Source organism: Oryctolagus cuniculus, chromosome 6 (assembly GCF_964237555.1).
Source record: "Oryctolagus cuniculus chromosome 6, mOryCun1.1, whole genome shotgun sequence".
NCBI lineage: Eukaryota > Metazoa > Chordata > Mammalia > Lagomorpha > Leporidae > Oryctolagus > Oryctolagus cuniculus.
This window is the reverse complement of record NC_091437.1, coordinates 157,846,754-157,871,427: the sequence shown is the minus strand read 5'-3', so window position 1 is coordinate 157,871,427 and position 24,674 is coordinate 157,846,754. Positions and strand designations below refer to the sequence as shown.

Below are 24,674 nucleotides of genomic sequence, written 5' to 3'. Positions count from 1 at the left end.
CATGTGTCTGGCATTTCAATGGATCATAAATGTGGCCCACTACTGTCCCCATCTCACTCTCCCATATAGTCTCTGTTGGACCTGTGACCCCTCTCAACTCTGCCTCGGTTCACCCTTCCACCCTCAACATTGGTTTGTAGTAAGGCTATAAGGAAACACAAGAAATTTGAGTTTTAGTGGCTCATTTGTCTACACAAAAACTCCCAATGGGCGAGCATGACAAAGACAAGAAAGTCCAAAACCTGAACATGAGGTTCAAGGTGTCACAAATGGGCTCCTGCTGACTGTTTTCCCCTTGACCCCACCTTGCCTTCCCTCCTTGAGAAATTCTCGTGGCTGGTGCTTTGTGTCCAGGGCATCCAGTTCATCAATGCCTTTGAGCTTCTTGTATACACCAAGCACTGAGCCAAAGCAGGGACAAGCAAGGGTGACTTGCAAAGAAATCTAGCTTTGATCCTGAAGGCAACGAGAAACCAAACAAGCCTGGGAATGACGTGATTGGGTCTGCATTTCAGGAAGATGACAAAAGCAAGTGTGGAGTGAGTCAGACCCAAGATGCCAGGCAAGGAAATCAGCTAGCAAATGGTTGCAGAGTCAAGTAAGAGGATGAGGGCTGGGGCAAGGTAAAAATCAGTATGATGAGCCAGCAGAGAGGGGACTTCAAAGAGAGGAAGCTAAAGAAACTGATAGAAGGGTTAGAAAGAAGAAAGAAACCAAGTTTTCAATAAATGAATGAATGACAAAATGTAGATTTACTCACCAGGTCTTCTCACTTGTCACTGGGCTAACCTGCTCAGAAGATGACCTAGATGGTTCTAACTTCTATCATTGCTGCAGCCATTTATGGCTTTGGATAGCATAGTCTTCTTAGAATGAGCAGGTGGCAGCCGGCACTGCGGCTCAATAGGCTAATCCTCTGCCTGCGGCGCCAGCACACTGGGTTCTAGTCCCGGTCAGGGAGCCGGATTCTGTCCCGGTTGCCCCTCTTCCAGTCCAGCTCTCTGCTGTGGCCCGGGAGTGCAGTGGAGGATGGCCCAAGTGCTTGGGCCCTGCACCCACATGGGAGACCAGGAGAAGCACCTGGCTCCTGGCTTTGGATCAGCGCGGTGCGCCGGCTGCAGCGCACCGGCCACGGTGGCCATTGGAGGGTGAACCAACGGTAAAGGAAGACCTTTCTCTCTGTCTCTCACTGTCCACTCTGCCTGTTTAAAAAAAAAAAAAGAATGAGCAGGTGGCTTCCCCTTAAGAGAGTGACCTTGAACTCAAAAAAGAACATGTGCAACCACGTTGGATGCAGAACCAAGACGATTTTTGTTTGCTGTGCATCCCAGGGTCTTGGCAGTGAGCCCATTCTTTTGGGTTGATTTATTATAAATAGGCATTGTCCTAGCTGTCAGAGACTTGGAGAAGTACATTGTGCTGCCGACAGCTGCTGTGATATGGGAATGGCTTCTAAACTAAAAGGGAACATTTCCTTCTTTCTTTATATTTTGTCCTTGAAAATCAAAGTCAGCAGAGAAATTCTTTTAGAAACCTTTCTGAAAAAAAGGCAGTCCCATGGGGGAAGAGAAACGTCCTTGAATTCCAACCCACCCATGCGGTAATGGCAAAAAAAGTAGCTGACAGCACCCAGGTGTATCCTCATTTGCCCTCTAAATTTTTTCTCTTCTATTTTTTAAATAACAACTTTATTGAGATACATTTCACAACCAATAAGAGGATTCCATATACCGTAAAAAATGCCTCTTTAAAAGCTGATGAGTCACTGGTTTTGAGTCTACTCACAAATTTGGTCATCAACCACCACAATCTAATTCCAGAAAAATGTCACCCCAGAAGGAAACCTGCACCTGGGAACAGTTACTCCTGGTTCTTTCTCCAGCCCCTGCAACCAGGATTCCATGTTTTGTTGTTCTTGTGCCCATTATAAAAAGTTCATGTACTAACAATCATATAATCATTGCTGTTTATGTGTGCTTTCTTTCACTTAGTGTAGGGTGTGCAGGTTTCACCCATGTAGTAGCTTGCACTAGAACTTTATTCCTTTTCATGATAGAATATCTCATTATATAGACCATATGTTGTTTCTCCATTCATGAGTTAATGGACATCTGGGCTGTTTCCACCTTTTGGCTATCATGAGTAATGCTGCTGTCTGCACTTTCTGTGGACTTACGTTTTAAATCATGGGTGTCTACCTAGGAGTTGTATTGAGAACTCTACACTTTACCTTTTGAGGAACTGCCTGACTGCTTTCCACAGTGGCTGCACGTTCTGCATCCCTGCCACAGATTAGGAAGGAAAAAGTTGTGTAGCTGTTTGTAGCTGTGGCGCCACACCAGAATCTCCAGCTCAGTGTAGTCCTTGGTTACTTTGCAAGCATCCACGTGCTTGAGGCTAACCTATGGTGAATGATGGCATCCATTTTCTTTTATTACTACTTATAACTCATTGTTTCTGAATTGTAAAGATCCCCAGAGTTTCAAGTCCAAACTCGATTTTGCGTGAAAAGAATCTGAGATTCCAGAAGTTCAGACTTACTCAGGTCACATTTCGTGTTGGGCGTGACTAAGACCAAACTCAGTCTGCTGATTTGCTGGCCAATGGGAACTGCTGAGACTTAGAACAAGCCGGTGGCAGGAGTCTGAGAAGGTACAGGATGGTGCTGTGAATGGTAGTGAAAGAATATTCTTACACAGGCAGGGTGAGGGAAAATGTGAAAAACCAGACTTTGCTTTACCTCAACAGAAGAGTACAGAGCCTGTCCTTGCCCGGTGGTAGAATTACGCTGGACTTCACCCTTCTGCAGTAGCAGCTGTCCAGGGTGGGAGCCACTGTCCACATGTGGTTACTGAGCATTTGATTGTTCCTAGTAAAACCAAGAAATTTAGCTTTTAATAGTAATAGCCATATTTGGGGACTGTCTTTGTGGTGCAGGGGGTTAAGCCAACACTTGGGCACCTGCATCTCATTTCGAAGTACCTGGGATCAAATCCCACCTCTGCTTTCCCTCTACTTTCCTGCTAATGCACACTCTGGGAGGCAGCAGGTGATGACTCAAGTACTTGGGTTCCAGGACCCACATTGAACTTCTGGCTCCTTGCTTCATCCTGACCCAGCCATGGCTGTCGCAGGCGTTTGGGGAATGAACCTGTGGATAGAAGATTCTCTGCCTTTTCCTTCCCTCCCCTTTCCTCCCTCCCTTTTTCCATTCCTTCTCCCATAAATAAAAACACATACATTTTATATACTCGTATGTGACTAGTGACTACAAAATTGGACAGCATAGTTCTAGAATTCTTAGATAATTGGAATTGAAGTGGAGATGAGGAGACAGGCTTAGAAGGTAGAAGTTGGGGCTGGTGCTGTGGCACAATGGGTTGGTCCTCTGCCTGCGGTGCCGGTATCCCATATGGGCACCAGTTCTAGTCCTGGCTGCTCCTCTTCCAATCCAGCTCTCTGCTGTGGCCTGGGAGGGCGGTGGAGGATGGCCCAAGTCCTCGGGCCCCTGCACCCACATGGGAGACCGGGGGGAGGCTCCTGGCTTCTGATCGGCCAGCTCCAGCCGTTGCAGCCATTGGGGAGTGAGCCAGTGGACAGAAGACCTTTCTCTCTATCTCTCCCTCTCAGTGTAACTCTACCTCTCAAATAGATTTAAAAAATCTTTTTAAAAAAGTAGAAGTTACTTGAACAAGAAGAGTTCATTTGTAACCAGAATTTGTTCCTTCTGTGACCAGGGTCAAGTGCTTAGAGTTGGGGGGTGGGGCACTATGTGTAGTAACCATTTCCTCTGACAAAATAACATTGGATCTTTCATAAATGCTATCTCATTCAGCATTTAGAAGATAAATACAAATACTCCATTTTTCATAACACCATTTTTGGAAGACTTATTTATTTGAAAATCAGAGTAATAGAGATAGAGGGAGAGGGGAGAGAGATCCTTCCATTCACTGGCTCACTCTCCAGATGGCCACAACAGCCTGGGCTGGGCCAAGCCAAAGCCAGGATCCAGGAACTTCTTCCAGGTCTCCCACGTGGGTGCAGGGACCTTAACATTTGGACCTTCTTTATGTTGCTTTTCCCAGTCCACTAGCAGGCAGCTGGATTGGAAGTGGAGGAGCCAGAACACAAACTGGTACCCATATGGGGTGCCGGCATTGCAGGTGGCAGCATCACACTGCCAGCCTCTGACAACTCCATCTGAAGAATCAGAGGGTCCACGAAATTACTTGGCTTGGCTAATGTTAGCTCACTAGTAAATGAAGGAGCAAAGATTGGAACCAGGATAATCTCCCAGTGCCCATTCTTTCCATCATATCTCTGGGAAGAAAAGTTTATTTGGGGAGAAAACTGGGTATAAAGTAAGCTGAACAAGCATTATTTGGACATTAATACTCATTTCTGAAGATTGGTGTTGTGAGGGTCAAATCAAAAGTGGTTGTCTTAGCACTTGGCCCATAGCAGGTGTGGTCTGTGCTGGCTGGATCTGGGCTGAGAGGAAGCATTGATGTGACAGCACAGAGGAGATGAGGGGGAATGGAACACCCTAAGCTCCCAAATTATAGTCCTGGGAAACCACCGTTGGTGGGCATGGAGCTAGAACACTCTGTCCAGACTGTGGTTAAAGCCTTTTATCCATTTAGTCCCTTCATTGAGCAGATGTTCACTGTTTTATGTGCTAGGTGCTGTGTTTGGGATGGGGCTCTAACAGTGAACTAGATGGGGTTAGCTGCCCTAGGCTGATGAAGACAAATGAGGAGCATGCCCACTGGACATTGTCACTTGGAGTTTGCCAGCACTTTGCCTGGAATAATCTCAGTGGAGCATAGGGCGTGGAAGCCAGGCAGGTGGGATTAGAGTGAAGGGGAAATGTGCAGCTGGGAGACAGCAAGGTCAGAGGGCAGCTGGTGTGGGATGTGGTGCCAGGCAGTCTCTCCTTGATGGTCAGGGTCTAGCAGCAAAGGACACGTGGGGGAGAGGGACTGGAAGAGGGTGTGGGAGACTGCATGGGTTCTAGCTGCCCATCATCCATGGGCACCCAATGGATGCCCAGTGGGTGGGGCTGGGTATAGGAGGAAAATGACTCCACAGTGGGACCACAGAGATCTCAGGAGTCAAAGTCATCAACACCTTTGTGTGGTCAGGTGAGGGGCATCTGACATGCCCGCCACACTGGAGCTGGCTGCTGCATGGACAGTGGAATGGAAATGCCCTTTGCCTGCTCTACTGTGCTTCCTCTTATTCTCTCCCTACCCCCCTCACCTTTGGGTCCCCTGATAAGTCAGATGTTCTTTCATCATTTAGTCCACACTCCTCACATGCTAGGATGCAAGTGATGAGATTTTAGAGCTGTTGAAAACCACAGGCTCTGCCCTCCACCAGCTCATAGCTACACGTCCTTCTACAACATGATGATCCAGGGACTGACACTATGGCATATAAGGTTAAGTCTCCATCTGCAGTGCCAGCATCCCAAATGGTTGCTGGTTCAAGTCTCAGCTGCTCTACTTCCAATCCTGCTCCCTCCTAATGCACCTGGGAAAGCGGCAGAAGATGGGCCAAGAACTTGGTCCCCTGTACTCACACAGGAGATCTGGAAGAAGCTCCTGGCTCCAGGCTTCACCTGGCCTGAGCCCCAGCTGTTACAGCCATTTGACAAGTGATTCAGTTGATTGAAGCTCTCGCTGTTTCTCTCTGGTCTCTCTCCTTCTATCTCTGCCTTTCAAATAAATACATGAATCTGAAAAAAAGATGATTCAAGTGGTAATCATAGGGTACAACTCCACATGTGAAAAGATTAACTCAGTCCTGACCCTGGGCAGTTGGATGAGAACCAACTTATGAACTTAAGGGTGGGCCCCTCCAGATGGAACTCAGCAGGTGAGTGAGGCTGTCTCAGTCAAAGGAAAGAAGAATTCTTGGCAGGGGACAATCTCAGCAAAGGTTCGGTGTTGTGAACGTGTGTGTAGTGCTTGTGTTGCACCTGTTGGTTAGGAGTATGGTTTCCTAGGGGTGGATCCTGACTGCAGCTTCCTGAGGCTGTGTGCCTCAATTTCTTCATCAGGAAAACAAGAGGACAATAGTACTTATTTCATAAGGTTATTATGATGATTAGTTAACCATTACAAAAGCTTGGAATAGTATCAGTCTGGGGAGAGTGCTTGGCTTAGCAGTTGACACCCCAAGCCATGGTCCCCATCAGAGTGTCTGGGTCTGAGTTCTGGCTCCTGTTCCTGATTCCAGTCTTCTGATAATGCAGACCCTGTGAGGCATCAGTGATGGCAATGGTAGCTGGGCTCCTGGCACCCTCGTCGGGGACCTGGGCTGAGTTCCTGTCTCCTGGCTTTAGCATGTTGGTCATTGCAGGCATGCAGTGGAGGGAGTCCATAGAAGGTCTCTCTCTCTCTCCCTCTCTATCCCTCTCCCTCTCCCTCTCCCTCTCCCCTCTCCTCTCTCCTCTCTCCTCTCTCCTCTCTCCTCTCTCCTCTCTCTCTCCTGCTCTAATTTTAAAACATCACGTGTGCCTGATTAGTGTTCAGTATGTGGTAGTGAGAATGTTGACTGTGACAATGGTGGTGGCTGCTGCCTGTGACCTCCTGGCTCCCTTATCCTTGTCAGTAAACAGATTCCCTGATAATAGCACAGAGTAGGTGCTCAGCAACCATTTTGTGGATGAGCAGGTGCATGAGTAGCTGAGAAGAACCTTGAGAGCTCAGAGCCAAATGGTAGCCACTTGGATCTGGGGTGTGGCTGGCGACACCCCCCTCGTGACTTGGTTGCTCCCACACTCACCATCATGTCCCAGAGCTCTGCTCTACGCCATCATTTCAAAGGGAAACTTTGGGACAAACTCGGGAAGAATGCAGCCATTCTGTGTATTTATGCATTATTTCTTTTTCCCTTTTCTCCTTATAGGAAAGAACAGCTGGAAGCAGCAGCCAGGTAGGTTCTGATTACGAATCCTTTCTTCCCAGCCCAGTGTCGGGCCTGAGGGCCCAGTTCCATGTGGCACAGGGTCCCTGATGACCATGCTGGTCACAGGGCTCACTGTAGCTGCTGACCACCATATTCCTCTGCCATTTCCATGCAGTTGCTCCAGGACAGCTTAATAGGAACCACGGCAGCAGCTACATCTGTCTGCTCTGGGCCTGGTTCTATGTCCAAAGGACTGCATTTGTGAACTCAGTTGGTCTTTATAAGTACGAGAGAGGCCTTGACATCCTCATCCATGGATGGGGAGACCGGGGCCCAGAGAGGTTGAGTCTTTCCCTTTGGATCACAGAGTGCCTGAGGATGCAACCAGAATTCAAAGTCAGGGTCCCGCATCACATCAAGACATTGTTTCAATTACGTGTTGTTTCATTTGCTTCTTGGGCCTATAGGTGACACTTCAGAAAGTGACTCGAGGCTGTAAATCATGATCCCCACAGCTGTGACTGTCCCCCAGGAGGCCAGGGTCACTGCAGGCTGCAGAGGAACCTCCAGGCCATGGCATTTCTCTAACCCTCCATCTGCTTCCTCTTAAGAGGCTGTCACTGTGTCGAGAAAGCTGAGCTCTATCCCAGATCTTAGGAAACAAGCTCTTGAAAACAGCTGTTTAAACTACTTATACATCTGTACATACACATTTACACGTGTGATATGAACTGTTACTGTGGCCAAACCCCCGAGTCCAACTGCTAATCTTCTAGAGACAACAGCACTGGGGCAGAGAGGGTGACAGGAGCCTGGACTAGTAGGGGAACCGCTTGAGACCAGTGGCCTTTGGGGAGCTGAGCCGAGGCCTCTAGAGTGTGGTTCATGATCCGAGGTCCACACGTAATTCCTCTTAGAAGAGACTTTTGCTAGCAGTACTGGTTTACCCCTATGTGGAAATGCAAACCAGCCTTCCCGTCTCCTTCATGCGTTGTCAAAGGGACTGAGAGTTGCTTGCCTGGCCCCAGTTTGCACTGTTGGGGGCACTTGGGGAGATTTTAGGGAAGACTGGATCACTAATGACAGTGTCGGAGGACATTAGCGGGAGGCTCTGCAGCAGCTCGTGACTCACAGAGGCGGAGTGGGCAGACAGACCTCAGAGTCCCTTCTAGATGTGTTTATAGAGACTGAGGCCTCCTGAGGATACAAGTTCCCTCCAGGTCGCACAGCCCATGAATGCCAGTTGTTATGAGATTCAGGGCTCAAGACTCCCAACGTGATGTTCAACACGGGTTTTTGTTTGTTTGTTTTGTTTTTTTTTTTGTTTGTTTGTTTGGTTTTTTTGGACAGGCAGAGTTAGACAGTGAGAGTGAGAGAGAGAGACAGACAGACAGAGAGAAAGGTCTTCCTTCCATTAATTCACCCCCTAAATGGCCCCTACGGCTGGTGCACTGCACCAATCCGAAGCCAGGAGCCAAGTGCTTCCTCCTGGTCTCTGATGCGGTTGCAGGGCCCAAGCACTTGGGCCATCCTCCACTGCACTCCTGGGCCACAGCAGAGAGCTGGACTGGAAGAGGAGCAGCCAGGACAGAATCCAGTGCCCCGATGGGGACTAGAACCCGGGGTGCCAGTGCTGCAGGTGGAGGATTAGCCTAGTTAGCCGCGGTGCTGGCCAACATGGTTTTAAATTATGCAGGTGTTGACATTGTGGGTGAATGATTAAACCTACCTCTAGAGCCATTTCTGTACAGATAGGAACAGAATTCAGCCAAACTGGAATGAAATGACTGCTCCTCTTACCTATAGGGTTATAGGGTACACATTCCAAGACTCCCAGTGGTTGCCTGGACCCATAGATAACACAGAACCCAGGTAGCCTATGTTTTGTTCTTATGTATTCATACCTATGATGAAGGTTAATTTATAAATTAGACACAATAAGAGGTTAAAAGCAGCTAAAAGAACAATTGGATCAGTATACTAAAATAAAACTTTTGTGAATGTGGACTCTCAAAATATCTATTCAGATTATCACATTTTCACTTAAAGGAAGTATTTACAGCTTTGTTGGTGTATCTCAATTGCCAGCACTACTACTTTTATACTTTGGGGACATTATAAAGTAAAATAAGTTTGCTTGAACTCAAGTAACTGTGGTACTGTAACAGCCACTGCTGTAACTCCATGACTAGCAGTCAGCTGGTGTATACAGCGTGGACAAGATCAACAAAGGGATGGTTCCTATCTCAGAAAGGATGGAAGGGCATAGTTTGAGATTTCATCACCCTATTCTGAATGGCAAGCCACTTTAAATGGATGCATTATTTCTGGAATTTTCCAAGTAATACCTTTGGATCATGGTTGACTGTAGGTAACTGGAGCCACAGGAAAGAAAACCTAGAAGCAAGAGAGGATTGTTGTCTGTGCATATCACTGTGCATTGGATTCTGTGGGCTTAGTAAGGGAACAGATAGATGCATTTTGTGGCTTTCTTGAGGATGTTTCTGCAGAGCAGCGGTCTGAAATCTACTAACCAACTTACCTGTGCCCCTTTCAAAAATGCTCCACTCTGTCAGGCTTCAGCAGCAAAATCTATTCCATGATTTCTCAGGGTTAGAGTTACTGGATGTTTGTTGCTCATCTTTCTCCAAGAAGATCAAGGTTAGTTATGTAAGCCACTGAGTCTCCCTCATCCAGAATTTGAACAGCAGTCTGGCTGGGGTGATGATTGGCAGGTGAGATGTCAGGTGTGATTGTAGCTGCACAGCCTGGAGGAAGGGAACAAGATTTGAAGGGAGGATGGGTGAATTGTCAACAGAGAGATCGATTCCTTTTCCCAAGAAGGCAGAGAGCAAGAGCACCACAGATGGCCAGCAGGGCACTTACTGGCATGTATTGATAGTTAACTTCTTCAACAAGCTGCCTATCACTTGGTGCTCCAATCTTAATTTATTATTATTTATAAATAGAGTCACATTTGGAGTTTATCTTGCTGTCTTCCTCTAGAATAGGTAGGCCACACATCAGTTTACTTGTCAACCTAAAGAAAGAATCACACTCTCCGTGACTTAACAGATCCTGGAGCTGTGTTGGGGGTAAGAAAAAGAACTTTTTAGACAGCTTATTGCAAAGACCTCAAGGCAATAGCTGCTTGTAAAGCCATTGCTTTATAAGAGCTGTCTTGACTATTTTGATTTATGTGGACTTGTTTGAGGAACATAAAGTGAGCTGAATTACAATGAACAAGAGATTGGCTTTGTTCATTTTGTGCCTCCTTCTCCAAAGGTCAAGCAAAAGACAGAGCACCAACTTCTACTTTGGGCTCACTAGGAGCCAAGGGCTTTCTTTCTGTCATCTTGATTCCCAGGTGGCATCTGCCCCTCCCATCTCACCTGGCTTGCATGTTCTACTCATGGTGCCTTAGGTAGAATGCATAGCTTCCTTAGTAAAGCATGTAGAGATACTCATCTGTGTGTCAGAGGATCTCAGAAAATTTGTAGAGAAAGTTGAACTCAAAGACTACTTAGTGTAAAAAAGTTTGAACTCCCTTCAAAGGTTTTTCATAATAGAGCTTTCTATGAACTTTTTGAAAAAACCTCATATGTGTATGTTTTTTCTGTATTTTATATATTACATATACACACAAGTGGCATACACTCAACTTAAACTGCCTGAGGCTGACAGGAAGCTGTAGTGGCTCACATGGACACCTGTTGGAGAGGTTAGGCATCCTTAGGAAAAAGGATGCAGCCCTTTTGGGTTTTCTGTCTTCATCAATTATCTCTGCTTCTCTTTCTGTGATTTTATTCTTTCCACTTTTTTCCACGCTGAGGGAGATATGGATGCCAACAGACCAGGATCAAATAGGTCTCCCTATTATTCTGTCCACTTACCATTCATCCAACATCAGTTTGAAAATTCTCGGGGAGTATGCAGATTGGCCCAATTTGAGACACATACTGACACCCTAACAATCTGCAGCTGGTGGAGCAGAGGCTGTGGACCCAGCTCTGGGCTGTGTTTCCACCTGTTAAACTAGGTGGGTGTGGGCATAAGATGCTAAGAGTGGCAGCCTCCATTAAAATCACTTGGTTCTAATATCAGGAATAAGTTCCTGAAAATAGTAGCATCCTCCCCACACCAAAGATCTAGGGACAAAACAATAGTTGTCTACCACAGTCATAAATTCTGCCAGGAAATGTTCAAGTTCCTAACAATAATACTGTATTGAAGAACATCAACAGTACACCATACTGGAGTTTATTTATTATATAGATTTTTGCCAAAAAAGACTTTGGCATTCGTGTTAGGACTATCATTTTGAACATCATTTATAGCCTATTCATTAGATATGCAGCAGTACTAATAAGTAGAGGCATCATTTGATGGAACTAGTCTTTGATGGAAACTAGTCTTTTTGAATACTCCAAACAAGTAACTATTTTGAGGACAACTGCTTGCCCCAGCTCAACTGTTACTTTGTATATTTGAACAGTTCCACCTCAATAGCATCCTTCAACATTCTATTTTTTTGGTATCTGTCTTTAGAAAGGGATGCAAGTTGTCACAGGTACCTTCATCTCCAACCTTGTTATTATATCCTCCCTATCACAGAGCTAGAGGAAAGTTATTTGGATGAAAAAATTCAGGTATAATAACTGTAACTTATCAAGAATGCTTCCTGTTTGCCAGGTGAAGTGCTAAGCACATCTAATCCAATAGCCACCTTAATAGGTAGCACTGTTTTTGATACCCACTTGATAGATAAGAAACTGAGGTCTGAAGAGGTGAGTGACTTGCACAAGGTCTACAGCTAGAAAGTTGCAAGCACAGAACTTGGGTTTGGTTGGTCTAGTTTCATAGTTCATGGTCGCATCCACTGTGCCAGCTGGGAACAGCCACCTAATCAATCACTGTAGTTGTCCCCTTTGCTTGTTTTACTTGCTCCTACCATTTCCTGGCTCACAGGGCTAAAGTCCCTGCCATGAGAGGAGGCTGTGCAGGCAAAGAGGGGCACAGAGCCAGGATCTGCTGTGGAGTAAGGAGGCTTTGGGTAGATGCTGTGATTCACACTTTACCTTCTCTGTAGGGCAGCAGCCACAGGAAATTCACCTCACAGAGTCGTGGATGACATTGGTAGTAAACCACCTCCCACATGCCAGAATCAACAACTGGTAAAGATAAACAGGAGTTTAGAGATCAATTCATGCAGTCCTCTAATTTTACTGATGTGAAGACTGTTACCCAGCCAAACAGAAGCTTGAACATGATCCCATAGCTGTGAGTATTTTCCACTGTCATTCAGACCCTGCAACATGGCCCCAGCCTGCATAGTAACAGAGTTGCAGAGGTGGGATTTGGACCAACTTTGTTGAACCTCACAGTTATCCCTGACATTTCCAGAAGGCTTAGTCTAAATTCTCCTCTGGGAATAATGGAGGGGAGTCTATTTATAAACTGAATTATGGACCAGCTGAGACATAGAAACAGACGGCAGGGAAAGATCAAAACATGGGCTGTGTTTTCTGGCTTCATAGCAAGGTTGGCTCTGTGGATGACAGTGAACTTCATAACACTTCCCACCAAGTCTGGCCTTGGGAGCAGTGCAGGTCAGAGCAGAGGTACGTCTGCTCCTGTCTGTTCCTGCTGGACACCAAGAGCTTCTGGGAGGAAGACCATGTGTGGGCCCTGATGGTTAACATGGTGCCCACCCCACTGAGACAATGGATCAATGGCTGCTGCACACTCCCCATAACCCGAACAAATCATTTCCCTCCTCCCCTAGGGGGCAGCTAACAGAGGGTTAGAGGCTTCCTACTAGTTTTTCTGAGAGTAGAAATTCTACTTTTAAGGCTGCAAACACATGGAAAAGTTCTGTCCTCTGTGTGCTGCATGGAGCCTTCTCTCTGTGAGCACCTTGTACCTTAGAACACAGTAATGGTCACAGCTTCCTGACTTGGTTCCATCTGCCTGAAGACAGTGCCTCCTCATCCACTGATCCCTCCTCGTCTGCTGCATCTGACCTCCCCCTCAGTGAATCGCAGGGTGCCCACCCACATTTGTGAGGTTGATCTTTCCTACTGATTCAAATGTGAATCTCTTTCCGAAGCACCGTCCTGGAGATAACCACAAATAATGTCTCACATCTGGGCATTGCTTAGCCAAGTTGACCCTTCCAACTAACCATCATACAAATGATGTATAACGGTGTATATTTCTTGGTTCTCTTAGCTCTACCGTGAACAGTATGAGAGCTTAAAGAAATCACCATCTTTCTCAACACGGATACTGTTGAGGAAGCCTTTCAGTTTCTGGCCCAGCTGGCCACTCTTTATTCCCCATCATCTCATTCCCAGTGAAGCTTTCTCATTGTGCTAGAAAAGAAAGGGAGAAATGGCTGTTTTTATTCATAGCTCTTACCAGAGAAAAACTGGGCACAAAATCCCCAAAGGTTTGACACCTTGGAGGTGCCAGGTGTTTACCAGTATGCCTTCTCTGTGAAGACGACTCTCGTGTTGGAGGGTCTCCCTAAAGACAACTACAGATCTCGTATTTCCCACTCTTTCCATGTGGTAAAATGGAAGGATGAAAGAATGAACAAGCAGAGGAATAAAATTAGTCTAAACCTCTGTAGTGGGATTGGGTGCTCTATACTGGTCGTTTAGTTTGTACCACTGTACAGAGTTGTCATATCAAACAATACAAGACAGATCACTTCCTCAAAATACTCTTGTCTGTAGTGACATGGCATCCATCCATCCATCCATCCATCCATCCATCATTGAAGCATCTATTTATTCAAGACCATCCTGTGTACCAGGGCCTTTAATGTGTATGAATCTGAATATGAGTGGCAGACAAGGTCCCCAGCTGACTGCTTAAAAGAATTCTTCTCAGTCTTCCGAAAAGTAATACCTTCCATGCTCAACTTCTAATTTCCTCACTGTTTATCTGTGGCCTTGCTTAGTTCAAAAAATGGCAACACACCAGGTGCCCATTTATGGGGTAAAAAACCAGGAGTGGTTCCTTTGCTGTTTCCCTCATAGCCCACATAGAATCCGTCACGGAAAATCATTGCTGTTCAACTCTAAAATATATCTCAAGATTCTAGTCTCTTCCTTCTTCCACCAACAGTCACCCTTGTCTACACCATCACCAAATTGCCTGGAAATCTTACTGACTTTTTCATTGATCTCTCTCTTCTGTTCTTGCTTCCCTCCAACCCATTCTGCACCAAGAAGCCACTGTGTCCTTTCAAATGTTTTTTAAATTATAGTAACATACATATAACATAAAATTTACCACCTTAATCATTTTAAGTGTACACTTCAATAGTATTTCAATAGTATTTAGTATACTTAACATAGTTGAACAATCTCCAGAACTTTGTACTTTGCAAAATGGAAACTCTGTAACCATTAGACAAGAACTTCCCATTGTTTCCTGCCCAAACCATTGTTTCTGAGTTTGACTACTCTAAACACCTCATGTAAATAGAATTGGATAGTTTTTGTCTTTTTGTGATTGACTTATGTCACTTAGCAGTTTCACTTAGCATAGTGTTCTCAAGGTTTAACCATGTTGTAGAATATGGCAGGATATTCCTCATTTTTACAGCTGAGTAATATCCCATTGTATGTCTACACATTTTGTTCATTCACTTATCCATTGATGGACAACTTTTGAGTTGCTTCCACCTTTTGAGTATTGTGAATAATGATGCTATGAATATGTATGAGCTTTGAAAAGTCCAACTTGATATGCTCCTCTTGGCAATCTGTAGTGCTCATGTAGTGCCTCTCCACCCTCACTTACAGTGTTTTGGCCACTTGTCCTCCCTGTAGTCACACAAAGCCAGTCCTAACATGTCCACTTGGGGACATCTCATGCCTTTGCTTTGAGGGTCAGCTTCTTTTCATCCTTCAAGTATGGGTTTCAGTTTCTGGGCCATAAATGCATTTTGCCCAGCACTCACAAGTCCATGCTTTATAAGATTTAACCATTTTTTAAAAAGATTTATGTATTTGAAAGTCAGAGTTACACAGAGAGAGGAGAGACACAGAGAGAGAGATCTTCCATCTGATGGTTCACTCCCCAATTGGCTGCAACAGCAGGAGCTGTGCCGATCGGAAGCCAAGAGCCAAGAACTTCTTCTGGGTTTCCTGTGTGGGTGCAGGGACCCAAGGACTTGGGCCATCTTCTTCTGCTTTCCCAGGCCACACACAGCAGAGAGCTAGATAGGAAGAGGAGCAGCCAGGACTAGAACCAGTGCCCATATGGGATGCCGGCGCTTCAGGCCAGGGCATTAACCCGCTGCACCACAGTGCCGGCCCCGGGGCCATATCACCTTAACCCTGAATGTGGCTTCCTAATCACTTTCCTGTCGTCCCTCATCCCCCTACCTAAGCGCCCACCTGTTATTCCTGTTACTGCACTCTTTGTTTCCTTGTGATAGTCTATCGATATTTGTATCGCTAGATTTTGATCTCCTTAACGTTATCATAAGCATACTGGAGGCTGAAAACCACAGCAGTTTCAGTCACTAGTATACATGCAGCAAGTTACCCAAAGCCTAGAATGTACAAGGTATTGAACACAGTTTTGTTGAGCTCCCTTACACGGGTGAAAAATTAAATCAGTAAGAGCTGCTATTAGCTGCAGATCAGATATTTGAACCCATTTTCTTATTCCTAAGTCCACACTCTTTGTGCTGTACAGCAGTCCCTCACTCAGCTGGGGTGGGGCTAATTAAATAAGCAGAAGATTTGACATTTAGTCCTTCCTTTTTTTCAACATCATGATGCTTTGCTTGCAGCGTGACAGGCTCTGGATTTCTGAATTGAACAAGGTAGTTTGTGCTTCAAAGACTTGGCTCTTAGTTTCTCAACCTCAGTACTGTTGCTAGGACATACTTCAGGTGGTGGGGAACTGTCTTGTGCATTGCAGGATGTTTCAGCAGCGTCTCTGGCCTCTACCCACTAGGTGCCAGAAGTGCTCCACAAGTTGTGTCATCAACCAAATATGTCTCCAGACAGTGCCAGTGACCCCTGGGAGATAAAATCACCCTTACTGAGAATCACTTAGTGGGAGAGTCAATAGGGAGTCAAAGATTTCACTACAGTGTCCAAGGACCAGGAATGAGAAGAGCCTAAAGGTTGCCATGGCCACAGTGAATGGTTCATTGGAACTTAGCTACTATACTGAACGTCCAGATGTGCTGAAAACTGAGCCTTGGGACTGATGCTTTAGACAAAAATCAGAGTTGTTTGATCCCAGAGGCGATACAGGTACTCCCGGGCAGAGGGTACACAGCACCTGCATGGAACTGAACGTGGCTGGAGCTCTGTGGGCAGAGAGACCCGAGGCAGCAACCCAAGACAAGGCCTTTGTCTGCCAGAACAGAGCAACCGTGATTTTACCTTTCTGCCTCCATTCCCTGAAACTGCAGTTTTTTTGATGCTTATTTGGAAATTGTTTGTCTGCCCTCAGCAAATCAGGAGAGTGGGCTTTTCTAGGAAATCTGATTTCAGCTGTAAGGAGGCCCTCTAAGGAGGGCGTTTCTTGCAAGGTCTGCAGTAGCCTCTGAGAACAAGGCCTGGATTATGCCCTAGAAACCCATATGGAGAGGTCAGAGAAGGGTTTTGAGCTTCAGGGGTGAACCTGCCTTGCATTTGATCATTCTTTGGGGTCTTGGATTTCAGACCACACGATTAAGAAGTAAGCTGATCACCCACTTTGCTAGAGGAGGAATTCCATAAGCCTCTTAGGTGCAAGGGCTGTAATTCAGAACCGAGGCTTCTGACTTGTGCCTGATGCATCTGGTTTTATAACCCAGTCCAACCTGCCATCCATGACCGGTGCAGTATTAAGTGAACATGTCCAAAGTAATGCATACCATGAGAAGCTGCAGTGAAGCATTTAAATACCAAGCAAGCAAATCCTAAATATCAGCACTGATAGTAGCAAAAGGGCCTTGCCATCATCTTTCTCTTATCCAACAATTATGCTGAAATTTCAAGTCAGGATGGAGTGGCGTCCATTAATTTTGTCTTAGTTTATCTCCAGTTAAGCTCCTCAGTATACTCATCTGCTACCAGTGTGCAGCATAATGACAGTGTTGAGGTTTTGCCACCAGCATTAAGAAGCATCATAGGATAATGTGTGAATCCCCTCCAAACTCATCTCAGCTTATTTTTTAAAAAGAAACCGGTTTCTGTGGCCCAGGAAATTGTATCCACCCTCTTCTCACGTGTCGTCAGCCTTTGTGGCTTCTGTGGGAAGAGGATTATTTATGGAGATAATGATGACAGCCAGCATTTATTGAACGCTTCCTGCATTCCAAACAGCAGGCTGAGCACTTCATGTGCATTACCTCATTTAACCCTTCAGCAACTGTATGAATGTGGGTTTAAGTCATCATTCTGTGTGTGAGGACACTGGGGACCAGAGAGCTTAAGGTCTGTCACATGATTTGTCAGGGTGTCTCTCCCAGGCTGGTTTTGCCCCAAAGCCCATGCAGGGTGCTGAACTGGGTGTGTGCTGGGCTCCAAGACATCAGGCCTAGTTATATTCAGGGCAAGTGTGCATGGAAAAGCACAATTTCCACACCATATTGTGCAGAAATGCACTGTGCGTCTTTGGAGCACCTGACTCCTCAGAGTGGAAACTGGACACAGTTTTACAGGACAGATAGGAATGGCATCAGCTGAGAGGGCAAGACAGGCCATTGCAAGGAGGAGGACCTGTGTGTGCCAAAGCGTACAGGGGGTCAGGGGCTTGGGAAGATGGATCCACTAGGAGGGAGGGCAAGGCAGGTAGGCAGGGACATGGGCTTGAGAAGCATTTGTCCTCACTTCCCCTCTAACTCAGCTCATGGGCAGAAAACACCTTCTCAGTCTGTTCAGTTGACTTCCTGTCTTGTCTATTTTTAGCCCATGGGTCCTGACGTTTCCTCTGTCCTAGTCATTCATTACATCAGTTGGGACAACAGCTCCACACTGCTGACTGCAGCTCAGGGAAGATGGACCTGAGAATTGGAGTTTCTCTGGATTTACCCTGGGTAGATTCTTAAGGAAATGCTTCAATGAAATTGCAGTAAAAAGTGCAGAGGGAGGGATATCAGGTCCAGGGGGAGTTAGACACAATGGTCACCCATACCCCACTCATGTATTCATCCATTCATTCGGTTGCTTGTCAAATATTCATTAGTGCCTTCTCTATGCTAGACTATAGGAAAGAAACTTTACAGATAGCATCACATGTAATACTCCCAAAAGCTCTACAAAGCAGGTGTCATCAGGCCCCCCTAACAGACGAGGAGCTGGTGCTCTGAGAGCGCAGGGCCCCTGCTCAGCAGGAGGGGAGTTCACAGCTCACCTCTGCAGCCTCAGCTCCATGGCCTGCACACTGTGCCAGGCTGCGAAGACACTAGCAGCTGGGGCAGAAGCTTGTGGCTGCCATCACGAGACACACTCTGCAGAAAGCAGTGTGATCCCAGGCTCACACAGAACTGACGGGAGCATTCGTGTCCCTTCCCTCTTCCAGTTGTTCCACAAGCACATGAGCACCTACTGTGTGCCAGGCTGTGTGGGATTATGGAGAGGAAGGCTCTGCATTGAGCACACTGAGGAGATAGACAAAACAAACAATGTGGCTCACACTCGCTCTCTCTCTCTCTCTGGGAAGTTCTACACAAAGAGGAGTTCATTCTTAGTGTGCACTAGGGCAAGAGGGCAGAGACTGAGAGACAGAAGGAAGAAATTAATGTTTATAAAGCACCTACTGTGTGTCAGACTCCATGCCAAATCCTCAATAAGTGTCACATCATGACAACCACAGGAGGCGGGAAACGCCATCCCAGTTTATAGCCAAGGTGACCGAGTTCAAAGGTTTGTCCTAGGTCACCAGATGGCAAGGATGACCCGGGGCTACGAGTCCAGAGTCAATGGCTTTTTTTGCACCAGGGCAGCTTTATTGTGGAGTTATTAACTTGTTTTTGTGTTGAGCACCCTTGTAACAATTTGGCAGAGAACATGGGCTCCTAAGTCAAATCTAATATATAGGCACAAAAGAAACTGATCATACTGAGACAGCCATCAAAATGCTTGGCAATCTGAGGTGCACTCACGTGTGCTGCTTTGTGAATGAGAAGCAGCAATGTCTATAAACATTGCCTGGAAATGACAGGATGCAAAACTTCCTGTGATTCCCACTGTGGACAGTCAGATGTGGAAGCCATCGTTGGGGTTTGTTGCCTACGTTCGTAATTCAAAGATCTGCTGAATTTTAGTTAGAATTTAGTAAACTAAGAATGCCACTTTTCCCACCCCAGATTCTATGCAGGGCGGGGTTTCTCTGTGGATAGCAGGTCCAAGGGGACTGAGTTCTGTCACTCATGTCAGCTCCATTCAAAGAACATTGGACAAGGATTTGTCCCCATAAGTCAATGTCAGGGCATCGGCATCATGAGATGGTTCCAAGGAAAAGCAGAACGTTGTGGTGCAGAGGACAAGGGCACGGAGAAGGCACAGCTCTTCACACACACTTCCAAGAGCCAGGCATGCACCATAGGCAGCCTGGCACGGGAGGAAACACAGCTCAGAGCAGCCGAGAAAGGTGCCCAAGGTGTGATAGCTCCGTAAATTGTTGAGCTTGTATTTGAACGATGCCCTGTCCAATTCTGAGCTGCTAGCCCAGGTGTAGCACTGTGGGTGCACAGCCCCCATTCACCCTTGGAGGAGAATGGGAGTCTTTATGGAGGGGTGGGAAGTTACAAGAGCCTGCACTGAAGGAGGAAAATTGTTCACTTTTGCTTATTTTGTAGCCAAAAGCTGGGTCTCTTGGATCGGGTTCGCCTTTCTAATCCTCGTGGTAGCAATACTAAAGGAAAGCTATTTACCCCTCTGAATGTAGATGCCATAGAAGAAAGTCCTTCTAAAGAACCAAAGCCCGTGGGCTTAAACAATAAAGAGCGCTTCCGCACCGCCTTCCGCATGAAAGCCTACGCTTTCTGGCAGAGCTCTGAAGGTAATGCCGTCCTCCCTCCCATTCTGTCTCCTCCTCCTCCTCCTCTCCCTCCCATCCTCACCTCCCCCTCTGCCCCCTGAAGAGCTCCTGTGCCCACAAAGTGCACCTCTCTCCCTTCCTTCCCCGAACCAACCTCCTGCTTCGCTGTATCCACGTCGGGCTGGAGGCAGCTGTGATACAATGCCTTGACTCATAGAGTGTAGGAGGCTCCCACGTTGGCTGTTTGCCTGGGCCGGGAGCATCAGCACCAGCCCTCCGGGGAGCCCTGGAGCATGTCACAGCAGAGAATTGTCATGGAGGTCAACTTGAAGGATGGACAGGGGCCAGGTGTCGAGAGGCCTGTAGGTGGGAGGCCCTGGGCACCACCAGGTGTGAGAAGAGATGTCCGAAAAGCTCCCCGTGGCAGTTGGAGTAGCAATGGCCCCAAGGGCCACCTTCACCAATGAAAATAAAAGGCCAGCGGAAAAGCCGCACCCTCCACGTCTGAGGCCACCCAAGCCCGTGAGATTCGGTGTATCACTCAGCCTTGCGCAAGACCTCTGAGGTCTGCAAGGCTCAGACGGCGACCTCCTACAACCCCAGGATGGAGACCGGCAGAGCAAGAATCTGGACTCAGGTCCATCTGACTGTGAAGTCTGCGTGTGTGGCCCCTGCTGCCTCCGTGGGGCCACTGTGGACCTGTAGAACTCACCAGCTTCCCTCCCAGCCCTCTCCCCTCCAACAGCCGGGAGCCACACACGCACTCTGGCTCCAACTGCAGGAGATGGAGCAAGGGTGCTAAGAGAGGCTGACTCAGTCACACCTGGAGACTGCTGCCGAGCTTCCCCGGGGGAACAACGACTTGGCGTTGACAAACCTGGGGGCCTGGACACTCTGACTTGAGCGTCTCTGTGGTCCCGGCCTGCTATTGATCTGTGCGTCTCCCTCCTAGATGCTGGGACCGGTGACCCCATGGCAGAAGACAGGGGCTATGGGAATGAGTTCCTCATGGAAGACATGATCCCCACCCTGAAAGCCGCCATCCGAGCCGTCAGGTAAAGCCTCCTGGGCCCCAGCTCTGCTCCCTGGATGTGGCCCGAGAGTGCCTTTGAGCTTTGGGAAGAGGGTCAGGAAGCTCTTCCAGGACCCAACCCCGAGTCCAGAACACTGTGTGGGGGTTGCTGACTTGAGAACGATGACCCCTACTGTAACAAGTCCTGCTGGCAGCTCCTCCTTGCTTTGGTAGCAGAGTGCTTCTACAGCGCTCCTCACAGCACCCCCCCCCCAGGATTAACCGTTCAGTGTGAAGGGTGTCAGGGTGGGGGGTGTACCTGCACGGAGGTCTTCATCATAAACTTCTCACTGAAAATAGCTCTTCTCCTATCTTCATCCATAATGGTTTGTTTTCATCAAGTTAACACAGTAAATCACAGATTTTGTGTCTGTATGAGAGGAGAGCATAATCTACCCTATTTCTATTTTGCTTTGGAATTCTGCAAGAAAGTATTTTTTAAAAAAATATGCTACTACTCAAGTAAACATTGAACATTGTTGAGATATGTTCACGCCTGTACTTTATAAAGATGTGGTGAGCTCTAAAAGCTAGGTAGCATCCTGCAAACACTAGTCATCATATATTCTGCAACATTTCCTGTGAGCAGACCAGGGGAGCACAACAGTGTTGTGATACCTGGCCCTCAGCACAGCCTACGTTATGGTTTCTCATGATCCATTATGAGAACAGAACTGCATGGATTCATAACTGAGTGATCTGACTGAAAGGAAACCAGCGAAGGAACCTGTGTTGCCCTAGAGGGAGGTGCCTGCTAAGATGCTCCATGATGTGGTCTCCAAAGCATTTTATTAATACCTTAATTCAAACATTTTCCATCAAGAGCCACATAGTAAATATTTTGTGCTTTGTGGTCCAAAGGTTTCTGTTGCAAGAATTCAGCTCCTCCACAGTAGCACAGAAGCAGCCATAGACGGTGCAGCAATGAGTGTGGTTGGAGCCCAATATATCTTTCCTTTTAAAAGCAGACAGCGTGGGTCAGGTCTGGCCTGGGAGCCATGATTTATTGACTTTATCTTAAATGAAACAACATAAGGAGCAGGCTTATAAAATGATATCAAATTTGGAAGGATAGCAAGTAAATTGAATGTTGTAACCAATATGCTAAAATAGTGTTTGGAAACTGGAGCCATGGGTTATGACAAAATTAACTTTGAGTGTGCCATTTAAAAAAAAAAAAAAGCCATGCAACTATTAGAAAGCAGGACCTAAGCAGACTGGGGATTTTGATTGAAACTATTCTCCAGGAACATTAACCATCGAGGAAGATTTGGTGGTTTCCAGGAAGCTGGAGAGGAGACGAGGGTTTGACTTCATCTAACCAGTTTTGGGCACCCTACTTTATAAGGAACCTGCAAAACCTCAAGGGACAGAACCCAGCCTTTGCTTTCTAGGAGCTCAAGCTAAAGATGTGAAGAGGCTGTTCCAGAGGAGAGAGAAGAGCTTCCCTCCGATACAGAGCAGTGTGACAGTGATGAAGACAGGATCTTGCCTTTGGAGCACGCAGACCTGGGACTGAGGACCAGCCCTGACAACCTGGGCTTTGTGACCTGGGGACAGGCTGCCCTTCTCTGAGCCACAGTGACATCATCTGTGACTTGAGTTTTAAGCAGGACTGTGCATAAGGCACATAGCACAGCATCCAGCATGGAAGGAATGCTAGTGAATATTAGCTCTTATCATCAGTACTGTGGTTTTCTTAGTCATGAAGGGTCCATACGAGCCAGCCTAATTCTCTGAGGTTGGAAGGGGTAGCACCAGGACCAAGAGTTGGAAGTTATCCTGCTGTTTCCTCTCTCATTCCTTTCTCCTCCTGCCCCTGAAGTGGGCAGCCTCATGTGAGAGTTCCCTTCCCTCTCTAGCCATGACAAACCTTAGCTCCACTTTGCCTTGCAGAATTCTCCAGTTCCGTCTCTATAAGAAGAAGTTCAAGGAGACGTTGAGGCCTTATGACGTGAAGGATGTGATCGAGCAGTATTCTGCGGGGCATCTCGACATGCTTTCCAGAATAAAGTACCTGCAGACGAGGTAAGACGGGGCCATCTGGAGGGGCCAGGCTGTCCTTAACACTCGGCACATCAGAGCCGCGTGGATGTTAGAGTTGCACGTGGAAGGCACTCGGGGCTGGCAGTGTGGTGCAGCAGGTGGAGCCACTGCTTGCAATGCCGGCACTGCTGCACCTCTGGTACGGCTTCCTGCTAATGCACCTAGCAAGGCAGCAGAAAATGGCCCAAATATGTGGGCACCTGTCACCCACCTGAAGAGATCAGGGTGGGAATTCTGGCTCCTAGCTTCAGCCTGGCCCAGACCTGGTTATTGCAGCTGTTGGGGCAGTGAACCAGCAGATGGCAGATTCTGTCTCTCTCCCCTCTTTCTCAGTCTGCCTTTCAAATAGCTAAATGAATAAATCTTCTTTTCAAAGGCACACAGAAATAGTCCAAACTTCAGGGGAGAGATTTTTTTTTTTTTTTTGACAGGCAGAGTGGACAGTGAGAGAGACAGAGAGAAAGGTCTTCCTTTGCCCTTGGTTCACCCTCCAATGGCCGCCGCGCTGCGGCCAGCGCATTGCACTGATCCAAAGCCAGGAGCCAGGTGCTTCTCCTGGTCTCCCATGTGGGTGCAGGGCCCAAGGACTTGGGCCATCCTCCACTGCACTCCCGGGCCATAGCAGAGAGCTGGCCTGGAAGAGGGGCAACCGGGACAGAATCCGGCACCCCGACCGGGACTAGAACCCGGTTTGCTGGCGCCGCTAGGCGGAGGATTAGCCTAGTGAGCCACGGCGCCAGCCCGGGAGAGATTTTAAGCACAAAATGTTCATAAAACATGGGGGGATCTCGAGGCCACCAAGCACCAAGCAAACAGTGAGGGAAGAAGTTCTGTGACCTTGACGTGGTCAAAGTCAGCTCCTGGATCAGGCCTGATGGAGAGGAGCCAGCGTGTGTTCCACTGTCTCCTGGCCCCATGGCCTTGCATGTTGCCAGCAAAATCAAGATCATCCCAAGAGTTCAACTGGCTCATTCTAAATATAAATTCTATGTTATTAAAACTTCTGTGTGTTGTTTATAATTGTGAATACATGGGAACAGCATTAGTGCCCAAGAATCAATTGCTACCATTGTACTGAGCACCTGGGTGCTGTGTGTGTGTGGCATCACTTGTAACCCTGTAAGGTATGTATTGCATTATAAGTGACATTTTTCTGAGAAACTGAAGCTGAGAGGTAAAGCATTTACCCCAAATTACCAAGTTCATTGGCAGCAGAACTGGGAATCAAACTAGGTCTGGTGGGTTACAAATTCCCTGTTCTAAGGGAATTGTTGAGGAAACAATGGTACCTGCTCTGATTAAAATGGTATGCACTGGGAAGAGGGGCTAAGAGGCAGTATAGAAACAGGACGTTCCAAGTCACGTAAGGCAAAATAGATAGTTAATAAGGAAAGGGGATACAAGCCAGCAACAGAGCCATGAGAATTTCACAGAGAGAAGTCCAGGAGTCCAACAGAGACTGAGTAGGTCCACGCAGAGGGAGCAAAAAGTGCCGGAGGCACAGCAGAGAAGCCAAACAGAGAGATTGATGCCACTCCCTCCAGCAGACCAGGTGAGATGCGAGGTCACAGGTCCACAGAGCTGCAGAGAACAGCGGCAGGGGGGTCTGGAGAACTGCATTTGAAGTTCCTAG

The 24,674-nt window shown here is 47.1% G+C and overlaps 1 protein-coding gene across 1 annotated transcript in view; it reads left to right on the top strand.

Annotated features, from left to right (window-relative positions):
* KCNQ3 (potassium voltage-gated channel subfamily Q member 3) overlaps positions 1 to 24,674 on the top strand; it is a 343,223-nt gene that overhangs the window by 303,964 nt on the left and 14,585 nt on the right. The window contains exons 9-12 of the mRNA XM_008255917.4: positions 6,919 to 6,945; positions 19,742 to 19,944; positions 20,876 to 20,978; positions 22,892 to 23,023. Of these exons, the coding sequence (XP_008254139.3) occupies positions 6,919 to 6,945; positions 19,742 to 19,944; positions 20,876 to 20,978; positions 22,892 to 23,023 (465 nt within the window). The remainder of the gene's footprint in view (positions 1 to 6,918; positions 6,946 to 19,741; positions 19,945 to 20,875; positions 20,979 to 22,891; positions 23,024 to 24,674) is intronic.